Source organism: Rhinatrema bivittatum, chromosome 7 (genome assembly GCF_901001135.1).
Source record: "Rhinatrema bivittatum chromosome 7, aRhiBiv1.1, whole genome shotgun sequence".
Lineage (NCBI taxonomy): Eukaryota > Metazoa > Chordata > Amphibia > Gymnophiona > Rhinatrematidae > Rhinatrema > Rhinatrema bivittatum.
In genome coordinates this window covers 134,080,145-134,098,567 of record NC_042621.1, presented here as the reverse complement: position 1 = coordinate 134,098,567, position 18,423 = coordinate 134,080,145, and the positions used below count along the sequence as shown (strand labels likewise).

General features: G+C 45.0%; 1 protein-coding gene across 3 annotated transcripts in view; it reads left to right on the top strand.

The window, feature by feature from the left end:
* Nucleotides 1-18,423, top strand: part of P4HA1 (prolyl 4-hydroxylase subunit alpha 1) — a 280,816-nt gene that overhangs the window by 248,379 nt on the left and 14,014 nt on the right. For all 3 annotated transcript variants that reach the window (XM_029609177.1, XM_029609175.1, XM_029609176.1), the window contains exons 12-14: nucleotides 3,511-3,576; nucleotides 16,592-16,660; nucleotides 18,324-18,420. In XM_029609177.1, the coding sequence (XP_029465037.1) occupies nucleotides 3,511-3,576; nucleotides 16,592-16,660; nucleotides 18,324-18,420 (232 nt within the window). The remainder of the gene's footprint in view (nucleotides 1-3,510; nucleotides 3,577-16,591; nucleotides 16,661-18,323; nucleotides 18,421-18,423) is intronic.

The window sequence follows — 18,423 nt, the reverse complement described above, 5'->3', positions numbered from 1 at the left end:
TCCATCTGCCAATGGAAATTTGCTCTCACCTTCAGTGGTGGTTGCAAGCGGATCATTTGAGAAAGGGAGTCTCCCTGATGTTGCCAGACTGGTTAGTACAAACAGATGCAAGCCTCCAAGGTTGGGGAGCTCAATGTTAGGAGCTAATGGTGCAATGGTGCTGGAATACAGAGGAGTTTCTGGAATATCAATTGGCTGGAAGCCCAGGCGGTTCAGTTGGTGTGCTTGCAGTGCAGGTTGCAGGGTCGAGCAGTCTGAATGTCTGACAATGAACAATGGTGGCTTACATCAATCATCGGGGAGGAACTAAGAGCCAGCAAGTATTGCAAGAGATAGACCAACTTATGGAATGGGCGGAAGTGCATCTTCAGGAGATCTCAGCCTCACACATTGCAGGAAAAGACAATGTGAGAGCAGACTTTCTCAGGGAGAGTCTGGACCCAGGAGAAATGGGTATTGTCAGGCAAGGTATTCCAGCTGGTAGTGGATCACTGGGGCCTTCCATTTCTAGACCTGCTGGCAACTTATCACAATGCAAAGGTTCCTAGATTCTTCAATCACAGGAGAGATCTGAAGTCCTTGGATTGATGCTCTCTTGCAGGCCTGGCTGGAAGGCAAGGTGCAGTATGCCTTTCCCCTGTGGCTCTTATTGGGAAGAATGGTTAAAAGAATTGAAGGCCACAGCAGGATGGTGCTTCTGGTGGCACCGGATTGGCCCAGGAGGCCATGGTTTGCAGATCTGCGAAGACTGCTGGTAGAAACCCCTCCTTCGTCTTCCACCATGCAGGAACCTGTTGCAGCAGGGGCCTGTCCTTCAGGAAGATCAGACTGTTTTCTTACAGTATGGCCCTTGAGAGGGCTCGCTTGCTGAATATTGTGGATATTCTACTGCGGTGATTGCCACCTTGCTTAGCCTATATACAGGTTTGGCAAGTGTTTGAGGCTTAGTGTGAAGATCAAGGAGTGCTTCCTTGTTCAGTTAGGATCCTGCTCATTTTGGAATTTTTGCAGGATGGGTTGAATAAAGGGTTGGCCTTTAATTCCTTGAAGGTACAGGTAACGGTTCTTGCCCGTTTCAGGGGCCAGGTAAATGGTGAATCCCTGTCTCATCCTGATGTGGTCTGTTTCTTTAGGAGAGTGAAAAATCTTCATCCTCCTTTTATGGTTACCTGTTCCTTTGGTGTTTTAACCTGGTGTTGGATTTTTTGGCAGGCCCTATGTTTCGACTGCTGCGTAGTCTTTCCTTGTGGTTACTGACTTTGAAAATGGTGTTTCTGATGGCAATTTGTTCTGCGCGAAGAATTTCCAAGCTGCAGGCCTTGTCTTGTCAGGAGCCATTCCTTCAGATAACTCTAGGGGCGATACAATTGCGGATTTCCTTCCTTCTTGCCTAAAGTGTGTCAGGTTTTCATTTGAATCTGTCCATTTCCTTACCATCCTTGGATAAGGAAAGAGATGCGGAGGAATACGCCTGTTGTGTCCCTTGGATGTCGAGACATGTGAGATATCTGGAGGTTTCTAAACCTTTCTGAAAGTTGGATTGCCTGTTTGTCTTTCATGCTGGAGGAAAACAGGGTGAACCAGCTTTGCAAGCTACAATAGCTCACTGGATCAAGGAGGTGGTCACGGCTGCATATGTGGAGGCTGAAAAGCCGTTGCCCACTTAGATAAGGGCTCATTCCACTAGGGCTCAGGCAGTGTCATGGGCGGAAGTTAGATTGTCTCCCATCGACAGTTGCCGAGCTGTGACGTGATCTTTACACACCTTTTCCAGGTATTCTCATCTGGATATGCAGGCCCAGGAGGATGCAGCCTTTGCATGTGCAGTTTTGATTGGACTGCAGGCAGCCTCCTGCCCTGTTCGGGAATAGCTTGGGTACATCCCACTGGTTCTGGATTCATCTGTCTGGATGCTAAGAAATGAGAAATGACTACTTACCTGATAATTTCCTTTTCTTTAGGACAGACAGATGAAATCCAGCTTCCTGCCCTTGGTTGCCGAATGATTGCACTATGGTCGTCTTGCAGGACTAAATTTCCAGGGATTACTGGCAAGTGTTAATCCAGTCCCTAGATTAATCAAATTTTTTTGCTAGCCTGTCCTCTGGGAGGCTGATGTCACTGCGGGAGTATGTATACAGCTCCATCTGCTGGTAGAGGTGCATAACCCACTGGATCTGGATTCATCTGTCTGACCTAAAGAAAAGGAAATTATCAGCTAAGTAGTAATTTCTCATTTTCATCTTCTGTCCACCTAGCTGCTAACCTCCTCTACTCTCTTCCAGCTGTTGGCCGTGTCCTCTCCCCTCACACACCAGACAGCAGCTGGTTCCATTTCCCCTAAAACCAACCATTGGCCACAACCTCTTGACAGCCACCAGCTGCTATGTCTCTCTTCCTCCTTGAGTCCCCTCCCTCTCTAGTGGCAGCAGCAGCAGCCTCTGCTACAACTGCCAGTGCTCCTCCAGGGTGCTCCTCCAAGCATCAGTTGGCAGTTGATCCCACAAGACAGAAGTTAAAATCACTGTGCACCTCAAGAAAAGAGTTGAGACCACTGCCACCTGAAATAGCAAAGGTGGAGGCCAGTGATTGAAGGTAATCAGAAGAGAGAAGGTGGCAAGGGAAGAAAAAATCAGCAGTAGTGGCTGAGGGATAGGCAGTCTTGTAGTCTAAATTCCAGAGCAAGAGGGAAATTGTGGCATTCGCCACAGAATTGCACAAACCTGGGGGCCTTGCATATAAGCTGCAGAACACCAAAAATGTTTTCAGTACTTTGAAGCAGTTAGTATGATATATTGAAACCCAGCATCCAAAATGTGTCAGGAAGGGAAGCCTCTCCCAAAGCTAAACTACTTAGTACCCTTTCTTGTCATCAGTGGTCTCTCCTGCCATATACAGCTGCTTCTACAGAATCCAGAATAGAATGAATAGAATATCGTATTTAAAATGGGATATCAGCAGGATTATAATGCTGTGTAGCAAGATTGTAGTTCCATATTGGTGCTCTTCATTCACTAGTAAAGAACTGTGGAACAATTTATCTAGGCAGGAACAACCTCTGTTTCCCCAATGTAATCTTTTAATTACCTGCAGAGCCTGCTCTGGGAGGCATTCTTTGTAATGAGTACTGGCCAGGCATCAGGCAGTTCAACACACAGATACAGGTTTCATATGCTCTCCTGGCACTGCATCTCAGCACAGCTCGTATTTGATTGCTGCCTTTGAAATACTGCTTGAAGCACTATTTAATTACAGGAAAGGTGTTTGACTGTATTGGATATGAGATGAAGGGGGAATTGTGCCTCTTAAGATCAATAACATGACATAAATGTTTAATTGTTGATTTTTAGGTATGTTATGGGTTGGGAAGGAGTCAATGACTACTGATGAGGAAGGACAATTGCTTGCAAATTCACTGTAATTCTGTCTGTATCTGCGTGATGCACAGTTTCTCCCTACTCTCCTGCCCATGATAAACATCTGTAAAATTTTCTGTTTTATATTTCATAGAAAGATGAACCAGATGCCTTTAAAAGCCTGGGTACAGGCAACAGAATTGCTACCTGGCTGTTCTATGTAAGTACTTTATCACTTAAGACATTCACTTTCAGCCTGCAACCCACATTATTCGTCATGTTTTTCCCCTTTCTTCTGGGTTTCAACACTCAAGTTCCAAATCATTACATCTTTTTAAAGATAAAATCTATTTTCAGTAATTCAAGTTTATATCTCTGTGTAGGGTTGTCATGCATCGGGGGGCAATCCCCACATCTTTTTAATCCCCCCAAGGTTGTGGTGGCTGCCAGAACATTTGTACTGTTGCCACTAAAAGCAAGCATGCCCATTGGTTGGTGATTGTGCACTTTCTCAAAAGGACAGGCCATTTGGGGTGCATGTGACTGCTGTGCTGCTCCAGCTGGCCTGCCAAGCACAGGAAGTGATAAGTCTGGACCACCTCAAAGGAGATATGGCAGGAGATACTGAACTTATGCCTCAAGTGGCAGAGTGGGAGGAGGATGATAGGAGACTTTGCTTCAATTCTTCTGCTGTCAGGTACCCACCCAGGTTCCAGAATCCAGAGGTATTTGCCAGCCTTAACACCACACTGCCTCAGGCAGGTCAGGATCTGACCTAGGAGAAAATTCTTCTACTGGCTCAGAAAACATTGTACTGTTGCCTTCAGCCCAGGCTGAAGAGGCAACTCTGCTGCGAGTCCCAACTCTGCTGATGGACTGAGCCCAGAAAAAATTCTGCATCTTGCCTGGCCCACATAAATACCCTATTCCCTCTGGCCCGGACCCACACCATTAGAACAATTCTACTAGCCTAGAGAGAGAGACTCCAATGCAGCCACTGACTTGGGGGAAAATGTGGTGAGTAAGGTTGCCTCTGGGTCAAGGAACGAGGATGAACTCAAGGTAAGATAAAGGGTGGAGAGACACAAAAATTTTCACAACTCTTAAGTCTGTAGATACTTTCTCACAGGACAAGCAGGATGGTTGTCCTCACAAATGGGTGACATCGAGGATGGAGCCCACCACGGAAAACTTCTGTCAAAGTTTCAGAAACTTTGACTGGCCCCTACTGGGCATGCCCAGCACGGCACCAACCCTGCAGCCAGCAGGGGTCTCCCTTCAGTCTTCTTTTTTCCGCGCAGCAGTAGCCACGCGGTGAAAGAGCTCTTAACCACGTTCCTGACAGGAATTTGGAATTTCTTATTCTGAAGAAAAATTTGCCCCTCAGGGGTCTCCCTTCGACTAATTTTTCATTCCGCGGACCCTCGGTAAGTTTCGCCGTTGTTTCGTTGACTTCTGTCGAGTTCCACTCTCGAGGCCTGTTGGCAGTCGACAGTCCCGCGGTTAAATTTTTGGCTCATAGCCATGGCGTCGGGTTTCCGTCGATGTCCTGAGTGTACCCGGACTATGTCCATCACAGACCCCCACGGCGTCTGTGTTTTGTGCTTAGGTAGTGAGCATGATTTCCTGACTTGCACCAAATGTGCCTTAATGACGCCAAAAGGTCGCAAAGCCAGGATGGAGAAGATGGGACTCCTTTTCCATGCTCGTACCCCAACGCCATCGATTGCATCGACGTCTTCGGAACCGGCACCGTCGAGATTGCACCATCGGCAGCCCTCCGGTGACCGTCCGCCATCGACGATTGCACGGCCATCGACTCCAGTCCCTCCCCCGGATGGTCGAGGAGACCGGAAGGACAAACATCGTCATCGACGTCACAAGTCTCGGCCTGTCGAGGATCCATCGTCATCGACCTCCATTCCGACCGAGCCACCGACTAAGAAGCCGAGATCAGATCTGGCACCGTCCACCTCTGGTTCGCAGGCACCGAGGCAACCCTCACCCCCTCGGGGTTTGGGAGCCGCGATTCCACCTGTGACGGTGGTCCCTCCGGCTCAGCCTCAGCCTCCCTCTCCCGTTGAGCCGGGTCTTGTTACCCCTGGTCTCCGGGCAGAACTGGACCGGCTGGTCCAGGAGGCCATCGAGAAAGCGATGCTCAAGCTCCAACCTCCACCGGCACTGACTCCGGCACCGAGAGAGGAACCGGCCACCGAGCCGATTGCTGCAGCCCTGGCACCGCTTCTCACCCGGATGGAAAAGCTCGTATCAGCCCTTCCACCGGCGATTCCAGTACCATCGAGACCTCTGTCACCGACAGACCTTTCATCGAGTGGAGAAACACCGTATTTGATTCCCCCTTCGGGGGTGGTTCCATCGGTGCCTTCTCGTCCATCGCCACCGATATATTCTTCGGTTCCACCGAGATTTCCGATGCCGGCACCGATTCCACGGTGACCGGCGCCGGTGCCCTCGATGCCATCACCGGCTTCGGCTCCAGCACCGATCCCATCGAGGTTATACTCCAAGCCCTCGGTGCTTTCTTCCAGTTATCCAGAGCCTCAACCAGGACCTTCAGGAATTCAGCCTCCACCTGGACTTACCGGTCATCCTGATCCTTATGACTCTTGGGGTGATGATACTTCTTCTGACACAGATTTACCTTCACCACCTTCTCCTACGGAGAGTAGAAAGCGTTCTCCTCCTGAGGACTTGTCTTTTATAAATTTTGTGAAGCAGATGTCAGAAGTAGTCCCTTTTCAGCTCCACTCTGAACAAGATGACAGACATGAGATGATGGAATTACTCCAATTTTTGGATGCTCCCAAAATCATCACCTCCATTCCCATCCATCAGGTTTTTCAAGATCTTCTTAAAAAGAATTGGGAATCGCCTGCATCTGTTACACCAGTAAATAAAAAAGCTGATTCGACATATCTGGTACAGTCAGCTCCCGGTTTTCAAAAACCTCAATTAGACCATCGCTCAGTAGTCGTTGAATCAGCGCAAAAGAAAGCTAAACGACTAAAGCCTCATTCTTCTACACCACCTACTAAGGAAAATAAATTCCTAGATGCTGTAGGCAGAAAAGTCTTTCAAGGAGCTATGCTGATATCACAGCCCACACAGGCACTCTCCACACAGCCCACACAGGCACTCTCCACACACCATCCCTCAAATCAGCACATTCATCTCATACCAGAGGGAGAGCGTTCTCCATCGCTGGCTCCACCCTCTGGAACTCCCTCCCCACCCTCCTACGCCAAGAGACATCACTCCACAATTTCAAGAAAGGAGTCAAGACATGGCTGTTCCGACAGGCCTATCCTGACACAAACCAAACATAAATTCTTCCCTCCAGCCCCTCCCTGTCTCGACCATCCTCCGGCTGCTCCCCCCCTCCGTCAGACCCACCCCTACCCCTCTTCACTCCTAGTCACCTTCCAATCCTTTGTCTCCCAGCCGCCCCCTTCCCCCTTCTACCCCCTACCCCCGTACACCTTTCAATCTCCCTCAAATAACCTTTCTCCGAATGAACACCATAGCCCAAGTAATACTGGTGGCTTTCAAGTCCTCATGAGTCCCTCCTTAAGTAAATGAAACCTGTACTTAAGTTACTGATACCTATACTCAAGTTAATGAGACCTGTGCACTCCGTCATCTGTACATAGTTTCCCTCTATTCCTATAGTTTTTATTCCTTTACTTCTCATCTCTCTATCTGCCTTTGTTCTCCTCTCTTCCCCATCCCCACATTGTTAATTGTTATTGCCAGTTATTTATTTACTATCATTATTATAAATATTGTTTTATCGTTACACTGTATTTTCCACCTGAGTTCATTGTAAACCGGCATGATGTGCTGCACGAATGTCGGTAAATAAAAGTTAATAAATAAATAAATAAATATCAAGAATTGCCTCGTATCAGCTGTATATGACTCAGTATAACAGAGCCATTTTCAAACAAATGCAGGACTACTCAAATACTTTACCTGAACAATTTCAACCACAGCTTCAAGCCCTTATAGACAAAGGTCTTGAAGCTGGAAAGCATGAAATAAGAACTTCATATGATGTCTTTGATGCTTCCACAACACTTTCAGCAACAGCCATCTCAGCCAGACGTTGGGCTTGGCTTAAGTCATCCGATCTTCGGCCGGAAGTCCAGGACAGACTCTCGGATTTACCTTGCCTAGGAGATAATTTGTTTGGAGAGCAAATTCAGCAAATAGTAGCTGAATTGAAAGAGCATCATGAGACGCTGAAACAACTCTCATCCACTCCTTCAGACTTACCCTCCAAACAGCCTTTTAAGAAAGACCCTAAAAAGCCCTTCTTTAGGCCACGACGATATTATCCACCATCGGCTAAGTCCCAGCCTGCACGTACCTCGCACAGGACTCAGCCACGCCAACCTTGTAAACAAAGGCCTGCCACAGCTCCACCTCCGGGCCCTGCGGCTGGTCTTTGACCGTCACATAGACAGCACTTACCAGACCCCTCTTCCAACTATCCCAGTAGGAGGTCGATTGTGCCATTTTCTGCACAACTGGCTTCGCATTACCACAGATCAGTGGGTGATAGCAATAATTACACGGGTTACCACCTCAATTTCACAACTCTTCCTACAGACTCCCCGCCTCTACAAACATGGAGTCTTCCCAATCATTCTGCTCTTTTAGAGCACGAAGTATCCCTTCTCCTACAATCAAATGCTATAGAACCCGTTCCTCCCTTACAACAAGGACTGGGATTCTATTCCAGGTACTTCATGATTCCAAAAAAGTCAGGGGGCCTACGTCCCATCCTCGACCTGCGGGCTCTCAACAAGTACCTTCTCAAGGAGAAGTTCAAGATGGTAACCCTGGGTTTGCTTCTCCCCCTGTTGCGAAGAGGGGACTGGCTATGCTCCCTAGACCTAAAAGACGCATATACCCACATTGCGATTACACAATCTCATCGCAAATACCTGCGTTTTCTGGTAGGCCAAAACCATTACCAGTACCGAGTCCTACCTTTCAGCCTAGCATCCGCACCACGAGTCTTCACCAAATGCCTCGTGGTAGTGGCAGCATTCCTCAGGAAAGAAGGTGTCCACGTCTACCCCTACCTGGACGATTGGCTAATCAGGGCTCCAACTCAACTACTTGCTCAATCCTCCCTAGCATTGACAATTCAGACTCTCCTTTCCTTAGGATTTCTTGTAAATTACAAGAAATCTTGCTTGGTCCCATCTCAAACCTTATCCTTCATTGGGGCAGACTTGGACACCTTACAAGCAAAGGCCTTCCTTCCTCATCAACGGGTTCAAACCCTCGTGTCCCTAGCTCGCCAGCTGCAGTTTCAACACACAGCCACAGCTCGCCAGTTCCTTGTTCTACTGGGACACATGGCTTCCTCGGTTCAAGTAACTCCCGTGGCCCGTCTGGCCATGAGACTTACACACTGGACTCTTAAGACACCAATGGATCCAAGCTCTTCACCCTCTATCCTCCATTGTCACAATCACAAACGCATTACGTCTGTCTCTTGCCTGGTGGACGCATCCAGTCAACCTTTTAAGGGGCTTACCCTTTCTTCCACCAGATCCCCAGGTAATCCTCACCACCGATGCTTCCAACATAGGGTGGGGAGCCCATGTCGACAATCTACAGTCTCAAGGAATCTGGTCACGACAGGAAGCCAAACACCAGATCAACTTCCTGGAGCTACGAGCAATACGCTACGCCCTCAGGACCTTTCAAGATTATTTATCACATCAGATAATATTAATCCAGACAGACAACCAGGTGGCAATGTGGTACATTAACAAGCAGGGAGGCACAGGCTCCTTCCTTCTGTGTCAGGAAGCTGCGCAGATCTGGGCAGAAGCTCTCTCCCATTCCATGTACCTCAAGGCCACCTATCTGCCGGGAGTAGACAATATATTGGCGGACCAGCTGAGCTGTGTCTTCCAACCACACAAGTGGTCACTCAATCCTGTAATAGCGAACTCTCTATTCCACAAGTGGGGTTACCCCCACATAGACCTCTTTGCGTCCCCTCAGAACCACAAAGTGGACAATTATTGTTCTCTCATTCGGAGCCAGCACTCTCAAACGAAGGATGCATTCTCCCTCAAGAGGACGACCGGTCTGCTCTATGCATTCCCTCCACTTCCTCTTCTGTCGAGGACTCTCGTGAAGCTACGCCAGGACAGAGGAACCATGATCCTGATAGCACCCCACTGGCCACGCCAAGTGTGGTTTCCCATACTCCAGGATCTCTCCATCCGCAGGCGCATTCCTCTGGGACAGGACCCGCATCTGCTCACTCAAAACGACGGATGCCTCCTCCATCCCAACTTCCAAGCCTTGTCCCTGACGGCATGGATGTTGAAAGGTTAGTCCTTCAGCCATTCAACCTTTCAGATTCCGTTTCTCGTGTCCTGATAGCTTCACGAAAGCCCTCCACCAGAAAATCTTACTCATACAAATGGAAAAGGTATACATCATGGTGCACTTCTCAGTCCCTTGATCCCCTTTCCTGTCCAATCTCTAACTTCTTGGACTATCTCTGGCATCTCTCAGAATCAGGTCTAAAGACCTCTTCCATTAGAATGCATGTCAGTGCGGTAGCCGCCTTCCATAAAGGTATCGGGGGTGTCCCTATCTCAGTACAACCCCTGGTAACACGATTTCTTAAGGGATTGCTCCATTTGAAACCGCCTTTACGTCCTCCGGCCCCATCTTGGGACCTTAATCTGGTTCTTGGTCGCCTGATGAAGCCGCCTTTCGAACCTCTCCATTCATGTGACCTAAAATATCTCACATGGAAAGTGTTATTCCTTTTGGCTATCACTTCAGCTCGCAGAGTTAGTGAATTACAGGCCCTAGGTACCTACCCGCCTTACACTAAACTCCTGCAGGACCGGGCGGTGCTCCGCACTCACCCTAAATTTTTACCTAAGGTAGTTTCGGAGTTTCACATTAATCAATCCATCATACTACCTATCTTCTTTCCCAGGCCCCACGCCAATCCCGGGGAACAGACTCTGCATACCCTAGACTGTAAACGAGCTCTAGCTTTTTATCTAGACCGTACAGTTTCTCACAGAAAGAGCACTCAATTATTCGTCTCTTTCCACCCTAACAAGTTAGGACAACCTGTGGGTAAGCAGGCTCTTTCCTCCTGGTTGGCGGACTGCATTTCTTTTTGCTATCAGCAAGCTGGCATTCCTTTTCAAGACCGTGTCAAAGCACACTCTGTGAGGGCCATGGCGACTTCAGTAGCACACCTTCGATCGGTGCCGCTTCCTGACATCTGCAAGGCTGCAACCTGGAGTTCTCTCCACACCTTTGCAGCCCACTATTGTTTGGATAAAGCTGGAAGACAGGATTCCATCTTCGGCCAATCTGTTTTGCATAACCTTTTTCCAACTTGATGTACCAACACCCTTCCACCTTCTTGGTAGGGTGCGGATGCCCTTTACCAAATTCTACCCCTGTTGTTGTGCTTGTTGCACGCCGTTGGGTACATTTGGTGCAAGTCAGGACATCCTCAGCTCGGTACTCACCCATTTGTGAGGACAACCATCCTGCTTGTCCTGTGAGAAAGCAAATGTTGCTTACCTGATGTAACAGGTGTTCTCACAGGACAGCAGGATGTTAGTCCTCACGAAACCCGCCCGCCACCCCGCGGTGTTGGGTTCGTTTTTTCTTTTATTTTTCGGCACTGCCTGTAGCTTTGAAAATCAGACTGAAGGGAGACCCCTGCTGGCTGCAGGGTTGGTGCTGTGCTGGGCATGCCCAGTAGGGGCCAGTCAAAGTTTCTGAAACTTTGACAGAAGTTTTCCGTGGTGGGCTCCATCCTCGATGTCACCCATTTGTGAGGACTAACATCCTGCTGTCCTGTGAGAACACCTGTTACATCAGGTAAGCAACATTTGCTTTCCCTTATAAACTTTGCATCAATTCTGAAAGGGAAAATACCCACATACTTTCCTTTTGAAAATTGCCTAGGGGGAAAAAGTATCCAGAGATTTGCACCTGCTTTTGCAGAGTTCTGAAAATGCAAAATTGGGAAATTAGAGGACATCGGAAATTGGTTGGTCATTTGTTACATGCAGCTCATCTAACGATTGCACATCAACAGAAAATTATTCCTTCTTGAATCTGTTGGGAGTCCAAACTGAGATAGCAGTATCAGAGAGGTTAACGTGTATGTTCCAGAACAGAGTGGATACTTAGAAGCAGATTTGGGATCCATATTGGAACTGGTGAGAAGTGGCTTCGAGTGTATGATTGTTGTAGGTTGCAATGATGGAATTGAACATATGAAATTTGAGTCAAGTATGGTTTATTGATTGTTTTACACTCTTATCCAAATTTTGTGCTTATCGTACAGTTCATCGTTTTCATAAATTTCAATAAAAAATTAGAAAATGCAAAATTATGTGCATTGTTGCCTTCCCAGGTCTGACCCCATCTCTGATCCCTTCTGTTTTTCCATTTTATAGTAAAGTTTGAACTTTGTGCATATTCTTCTTGAATGCAAAACATAAGTTAATTTTACTGAAAATCAAGGGCCTTCTTGCATGGGACTACTGTCACAAGTACAAGGAGGAACTTTATGAAGAGTGTAACTTTTCCTGTACTCTGTTAAATGGCTTTTTAAAATTGCCCTCTGTGTGTATTCACTTAAAACTGTTGTAAGATGAGAGATCCTGTAATGCTCTAGAGGGGAGTAGCAATGTGTCTCCGGGGCTTCCTCTCTCATCGCTATAAAATTTATTTTTGCAATTTGTTGGTTTCTGTAATCAGCACTGATTCCTAAAAACCCTGAGATCTTTCTGAACTATGAGCAGATCATATCATAAAACAAACAGGTGAACAAGATCTGTCATCCGAAACTCCTGAGATAGGCCCTGCAGATGAGATGTTGTCAGATAGGGAAGATTGGTTTGAGACTGAGGCCACTACCACCACTAAAGAGACTGAAACAGGTTTTAAATCACTTTACAGAGAAATTGTCAAAGTATTGATGCTAAGCTGGGCATAGTGGTAGATAAAGTTGCAGAGTTAGTGTCATCAGTACGGGAGCAAGATGAATATTTTTACAGTGTGGAGACCCGAGTAAGTGATTTGGAAGATTTGTTGATGGTGTTCAGCGGAAAAATAGATCAAATAGAATGTCAATATAAATCGATCAAATCCATGCAAGAAAACCTAGGAAACTACAATCAAAGAAATAATCTCTGGATAGAAGGGCTCCCTGAAAAGGCTGACAGCAGTGACACTAGCTTTTTTTGGAAAAATGGCAGCCTTTAGTTGCTGCATCTGGATTTGAGAGGTGGGATTTGAAGTTGACCGAACACTGGCTCCTGCTCCTGGCCCAAATGGTAGGCCATGGGCGGTGGTACTTCGGCTGCATAATTTTGACGATAAACGTCGTATAATGAAAGCAGCTCGTCAGAAGGGCGAATTAAAATATGGAACACATCGCATGTATATTTTTCAAGATTTCTTACCAATGTTGCAAAAGTGTCAGGTTTATGGAGGTGAAGTGCCAACTGAACATAAGGCTTTCAATATGCCTGCTGACTGTGCCTGTCACTAGGCTGGTTTTGGAGGCATATCTGACCCGCTTAAAAATTTTGAATGTGGGGAGACCACTTCACTTGATCTGGTGGCTCAAGCTTACCTATTTGCCACAGAATTCTCCTGGACCCTCATCTTCATGAAACAGTGTGGAACAGGACAATAATGGCTGAGCAGAAAATGTCCTGCAGACCAATGGGAAATAAGTGGGGGTGAGTGGTCCCCTCTTATCTGTAAACGAAATGATCCCTTTGTTCTGTCTTTTTTAATTTTGGGGATTTATAGATTTTTGGTTTTGATAAAGCATATTTTATTTTGTTATCATTTTTTTTTTTTTTTTTGCACTATCCAGCCTGTGAGATTACGTTATGGCTCCCGTAACAAGTAGCATCATGCACGGGAAATATTCCATATTACTTTTTATGTACTAAACTGTTTGTTACGTCTACAGGAGGATGTATACATATTCTATATTCACAGGACAAGCAGGATGGTAGTCCTCACATATAGGTGACATCACTGGATGGAGCCCTGTACGGAAAACTTTTCTGTCAAAGTTTCTATAAAGCTTTTGACTAACACTGAGTGCACTGAGCATGCTTGGCCTGCAATTATCCCTGTGACCACAGGTGTCTCCCTCAGTCTTCTTTTTTCCGCCCTGCAGTAAGCATAGCGGTTAGGAGCACTGTGAGAAATTCGAACACTTTTCCTCATGAAAACACTTACATTTTTACTTCACAAACACTTTTTCCCTGCACGGGTCTCCCTTCGCGTACATTTATTCAACGCTCGGTGAGTACTATGCCCTGTTTTTCAGTTGGTTCCTGTCACCTCCCTGGCCTGCCAACCGACTGTGGCCTTCCCTCTCCCTATGTTTTCATAGTTAGCCACACATAACCAGGCAGAGTGTCACAGAGAGACACTCGCAGACTATTAGCGCTAGTGGGACAGGGACTCCACGGTTTCCGTTGCCGCCAGGGCCTCTGTCGAATCCAGGTCCTTCGATTTCCTCGGTACCCTCGCGCAGTCGATGCCCCCATCGCTACCGTCAGTACCCCCTTCCAGACCGTCCTGCATTCTTCGATGCCATCGGTACCCCTCCCCCGCAGTACATTGATGCCATCGTCCCTGCATTGATTCTATCAGTACTATCCATGTTTTTCATCCATGGCACTGGATGCCATCATTGCTTGGATGGATGCCATTGATGCACACCCTTGTGTCGTCGGTGCCATCGATACCCGGGTCGATGCCATCGTCGCCCAGGACACGTCCATTGATGCCATCATCTATTCCATCGGTGCCGTCGATGCCACCATTGATTCCATTGATGCCATCGTCAATGGATTTGTACCCTGATATAGCTCTTTCCCATTGGTTATCCTTCCACCAGTAAGGCAAGGGTCGAGAATGTTAATACAGTCTGTTGTTCCCAAGCTCATTATGCAGTTATATCGTTCACTTCTGCATAGCAGTGAGGATCAAGAGACCAGCCCTAATTTGATTGAAAAATGGAATGCAGATTTGGGTACAGATTGACAATACTGATTGGATGTTGATCTGGTGATCCATATTATCCATTTGTAATAAATCAGGACTTATGTATCATTTATTGCATCGTATATATCGATATCCAATGTACTTTTCTTGATTCAGTGCTTCTAGTCCTATGTGTTGGCAGCTGTGTGGTGTGAGGGAAACTATATTTATATGTACTGGGGATGTAGGGAAGTGGAACAATTTTGGGAAGACATTTGAGACATGATCAGTCATTGTGTGGATTAATGTCATGCTTTCACTTAATGTGTGTTTGTTAAACTGCCAGGATGAAGTGGTATTATCTAATCAAATATAAATGGTTGGTGTCTCACTTCTTACAAGTTGGATGTTTGACTATTGTGCATTTCTGGAAGAACTCACCGCAAGTGTCCATCTGGCGAAATAGTGGTGAAACTGGCTATTTTAGAACACATAACTTTTGCATTAAAATCCACGATGGAGGCTTATGATTCTGGAGAAAGTTTTGGAAATGGCATTCATCCAATTAATATATTCTGATTTCAATGTTAATGATCATGTCTGCCTTGTTTCTTTTGGAAAAAATAAGTTATTAAAAAAAACAAAAACCAGCTGCAAGATGTGAGGTTACAACTGTAATGAAGAATTAAATAATTTGCCAGCAAAGCAAATATTTTGAGACATCCAAAAATTAAATGTCATTCAGAATTATTGCATAGCTTTGAGGGGTTTTTGCTGTTCCCTCACAATGCAAATGTAGAGCATGTTTTTTTTTTTCACAGATACAAGGCTAGAGGACAAAGGAAAGGAGCAACTGTTGAATTGCTCAAATGGATCATGTAATGTGCTGTACACACATCTTGCAAAGTTTTTTATGACTATTTTTTTTAACCTACTTTCCAAAGAAAAAGGTGGTTTGAGATCTGTGTATCCCCCTAATTGGTTTGTCCTATCCACACTAAATCTTCAGGACATGTCTGAGTGACATGAGGACTATAACAGGTGGTAGTCTCTCCCCCGATCCATACATAGTTGTGGACTGGCCACACATCCCAGAAAGTAAACTCCTTTACTTCTGGGTGGAATTTCTCATACAAGCAATCCACTGCTAATAAAAATTTTGTTCTACAGAGAAATGTGCCTTGGTACAAACTGTATATTAGGACAGGACTGACAGCACATAAAAAGGTACAGTTGGTGAATTAGACTTCACAGTGAGCAGTGTCTCCAAAATGTTTTTTCTGTGCATAACAGGAAAGAAATGTACCTTATTCTTAAGCCAAAGTATGTTAGATATGAATGTAAGCTCTCAAACTTTACACTAATACTCTTCCTAATACTTGTATTGTGTAGAGGAACCTGTGCTGATGTGAACTGAAATGCTGCATATGTTTTTGAAGTAAATTGAAACGATGTATCTGTTTTTCTCCTAATATAATATTGGGGGAATTATTCAGTGATAAAAGGTATAACAAGCTTATTCAAAAATTGACTTGCATTGAAGAGAGGTATGCAAAGTAATGCATGCTGTGAACACCTGCAAGGAAAAGGGGACAGGGTTAGATTGGGGGAGTGAAAGTATGCACAGAGTTTTCAGTTTGAAATGCCCAGCCATACTTTCACATGTATATTTTGCATCTTCTTCAAAGTACCATCCTTTTCCTGCCTGTTTGAATGTTTAAAGGGAAACTCTGCAGGGAGTTTCCCTTTGAAAATTATCTTGCAAATTTGCGGATATAATATACTCATTATGTACTCTTTAAAATATTGTATGCTTTGATGGAAAACAGTTAAAAATGTTTAAATATGATTTACATTTGTTTTTGAGGCTATTCACTTATTAGATATACAAAGTAGAAATGATACAGTAGATGCTCATACACCCTACTTCATCTCTCCTTGGGTATTTGAAGTATGGTAGTCCTCTGTGTGAATATCTGAAACCTTTCTCTATGTTGCGGTAAAAAGTGCTGTGTTCTAACCACAGAAGCACTTAGTGTCTTCGAATCTTTCTTCATGAATCAGAAGTGGGTATAAATATTTTCATAGGAGCAAATGATCTTGGCAAAATAGATCTCATTTTACTACTTTATATTATATTTTGGTAATGTACTGACTGCATGCTTTCTTATTTGTAGATGAGCGATGTAACAGCAGGAGGAGCTACTGTATTTCCTGAAGTTGGAGCTGCTGTTTGGCCTAGAAAGGTAAACTATTTCATAAATCAGATGGTATTCTTCAAGATCTAAACTTTTTAGGTAGAAAGAAGCTGCATGTTCTGTCCTTCAGTGCATAGCATCTTTCCTTGTTCCTTCCCAAAACAGGCAAGGGGTCTGGGAATAATATCTGATGAATACAAGGTTACCAAATAATGCTCTCAAACTCTGCTCTGATTGGGCAGATTCACTAACTCTCTAAAATGCTTAATTGTCTTTCAGATTGCATTCCATTAATTTGTAGAAATTGTATGCTTTCTTTTATGTTTAAAGTGAAATTTAGGGCCTTGTACTGCATTTGGTTAATCTGACTGGGTAGCCATTCTTCACTTCCGATTGACTGTAGTTTCTGGTTTTCCTAGTTACTTCGTAGAGAAGGGAAGGAATTTTCTGTAACATTTGTCATTAAGACAAATTAATGTGAGCTAAAACCTATTCATGGTATAGGGGAAAGGCTGTGTCCTATATCTTCAATAAGCAACTCAAAACCTGGTGCAAAGAAGGAAGGTTTTAGGCAGATATTAGGGACTGGGGCTATATATGGAATCATAAAAGGCTATGCTGTACTAATGGCTCATCCTTCTGTAAGAGGAAAGACTATTCTATATGAGAAATTCAGTACAGACGTTAAATATTTAAACTAGTGCAGGTTGCTGACAGATGGAAGCTGATGGATTTGGAGTGTAATCATTCTCATGAACAAATCAAGATTGTGGGGGAAAAACACAGGAGCAGGTATGAGGCTATACAAAATTTAAGCCAGTGAGAAATACCTGGGGGGTTATGAACACACATGCTTATAATCTAGGCAATAAAGTTCCAGATTTTTAAGCCCTAGTGATGGAAACAGACCTGGATATTACACTTGTAGAAACTTGGTAAAGCAAGTTCCATGAATGAAATGCTCTCATACCAGCCTATAAGCTGTTTAGAATAAGAATGACAGAAAAGGAGGAGGAGCAGATCTTTATGTAAAAAAAATATCAAAATTACTGAAATACAGGGACCATTGGGAAAGGAAGTGGTGCTGTGGGCAGTCTTAGAAATGAGCAGTGTTACTTCCATATCCACTGGTGTGGTCTGTAGACTTCCTATTCAGATGAAGGACTTGGATAGAGATGGTCAAAGACATCTAAAAAGTGGAAAATGAGGGGAAGGTGGTAGTGGGAAATTTTAAACTTTTAGATGTGGATTGTAGTATCTTTTAGCAGACTTGGTTAGAAGTAGAGAGATCATGGGATCCCTTAGAATGTCTCTGCTCAGATAGTGATAGAACCCATGAGGGGAAGGGGTGATACTTGACCTAACATTTTATGAATGGAGAAAGCATCTGTAATGTCCAGGTAGGTGCCCTCGTGAGCACCTGAGATCAGACTGTATTGTTTAATATTATGGCCAAGGCAGAGAGGAGTTGCATAAAGCTGGCTCTTGTATTTAAAAAAATACTTTGGTAAAATGGGGAAACTACCTCTAAGGAGATGCTGGCAATGGAAGTTATCTCCTCCTGGCGTAGGGTGCTTTGCTGCAGCTTTTGGGCAGGGAGAGGGGTGAAACAAAATTAATAGTAAATTGTTAGGTTTGCTCTGATCATACACCACAAATTTAACTTGTATTGCTTTTATTAACTGGGGTATTCCCATCTTTGCATTTGCAGGGGACAGCAGTTTTCTGGTACAACTTGTTTAAGAGTGGTGAAGGTGATTACAGCACACGGCATGCAGCCTGTCCTGTACTAGTAGGAAATAAATGGGGTA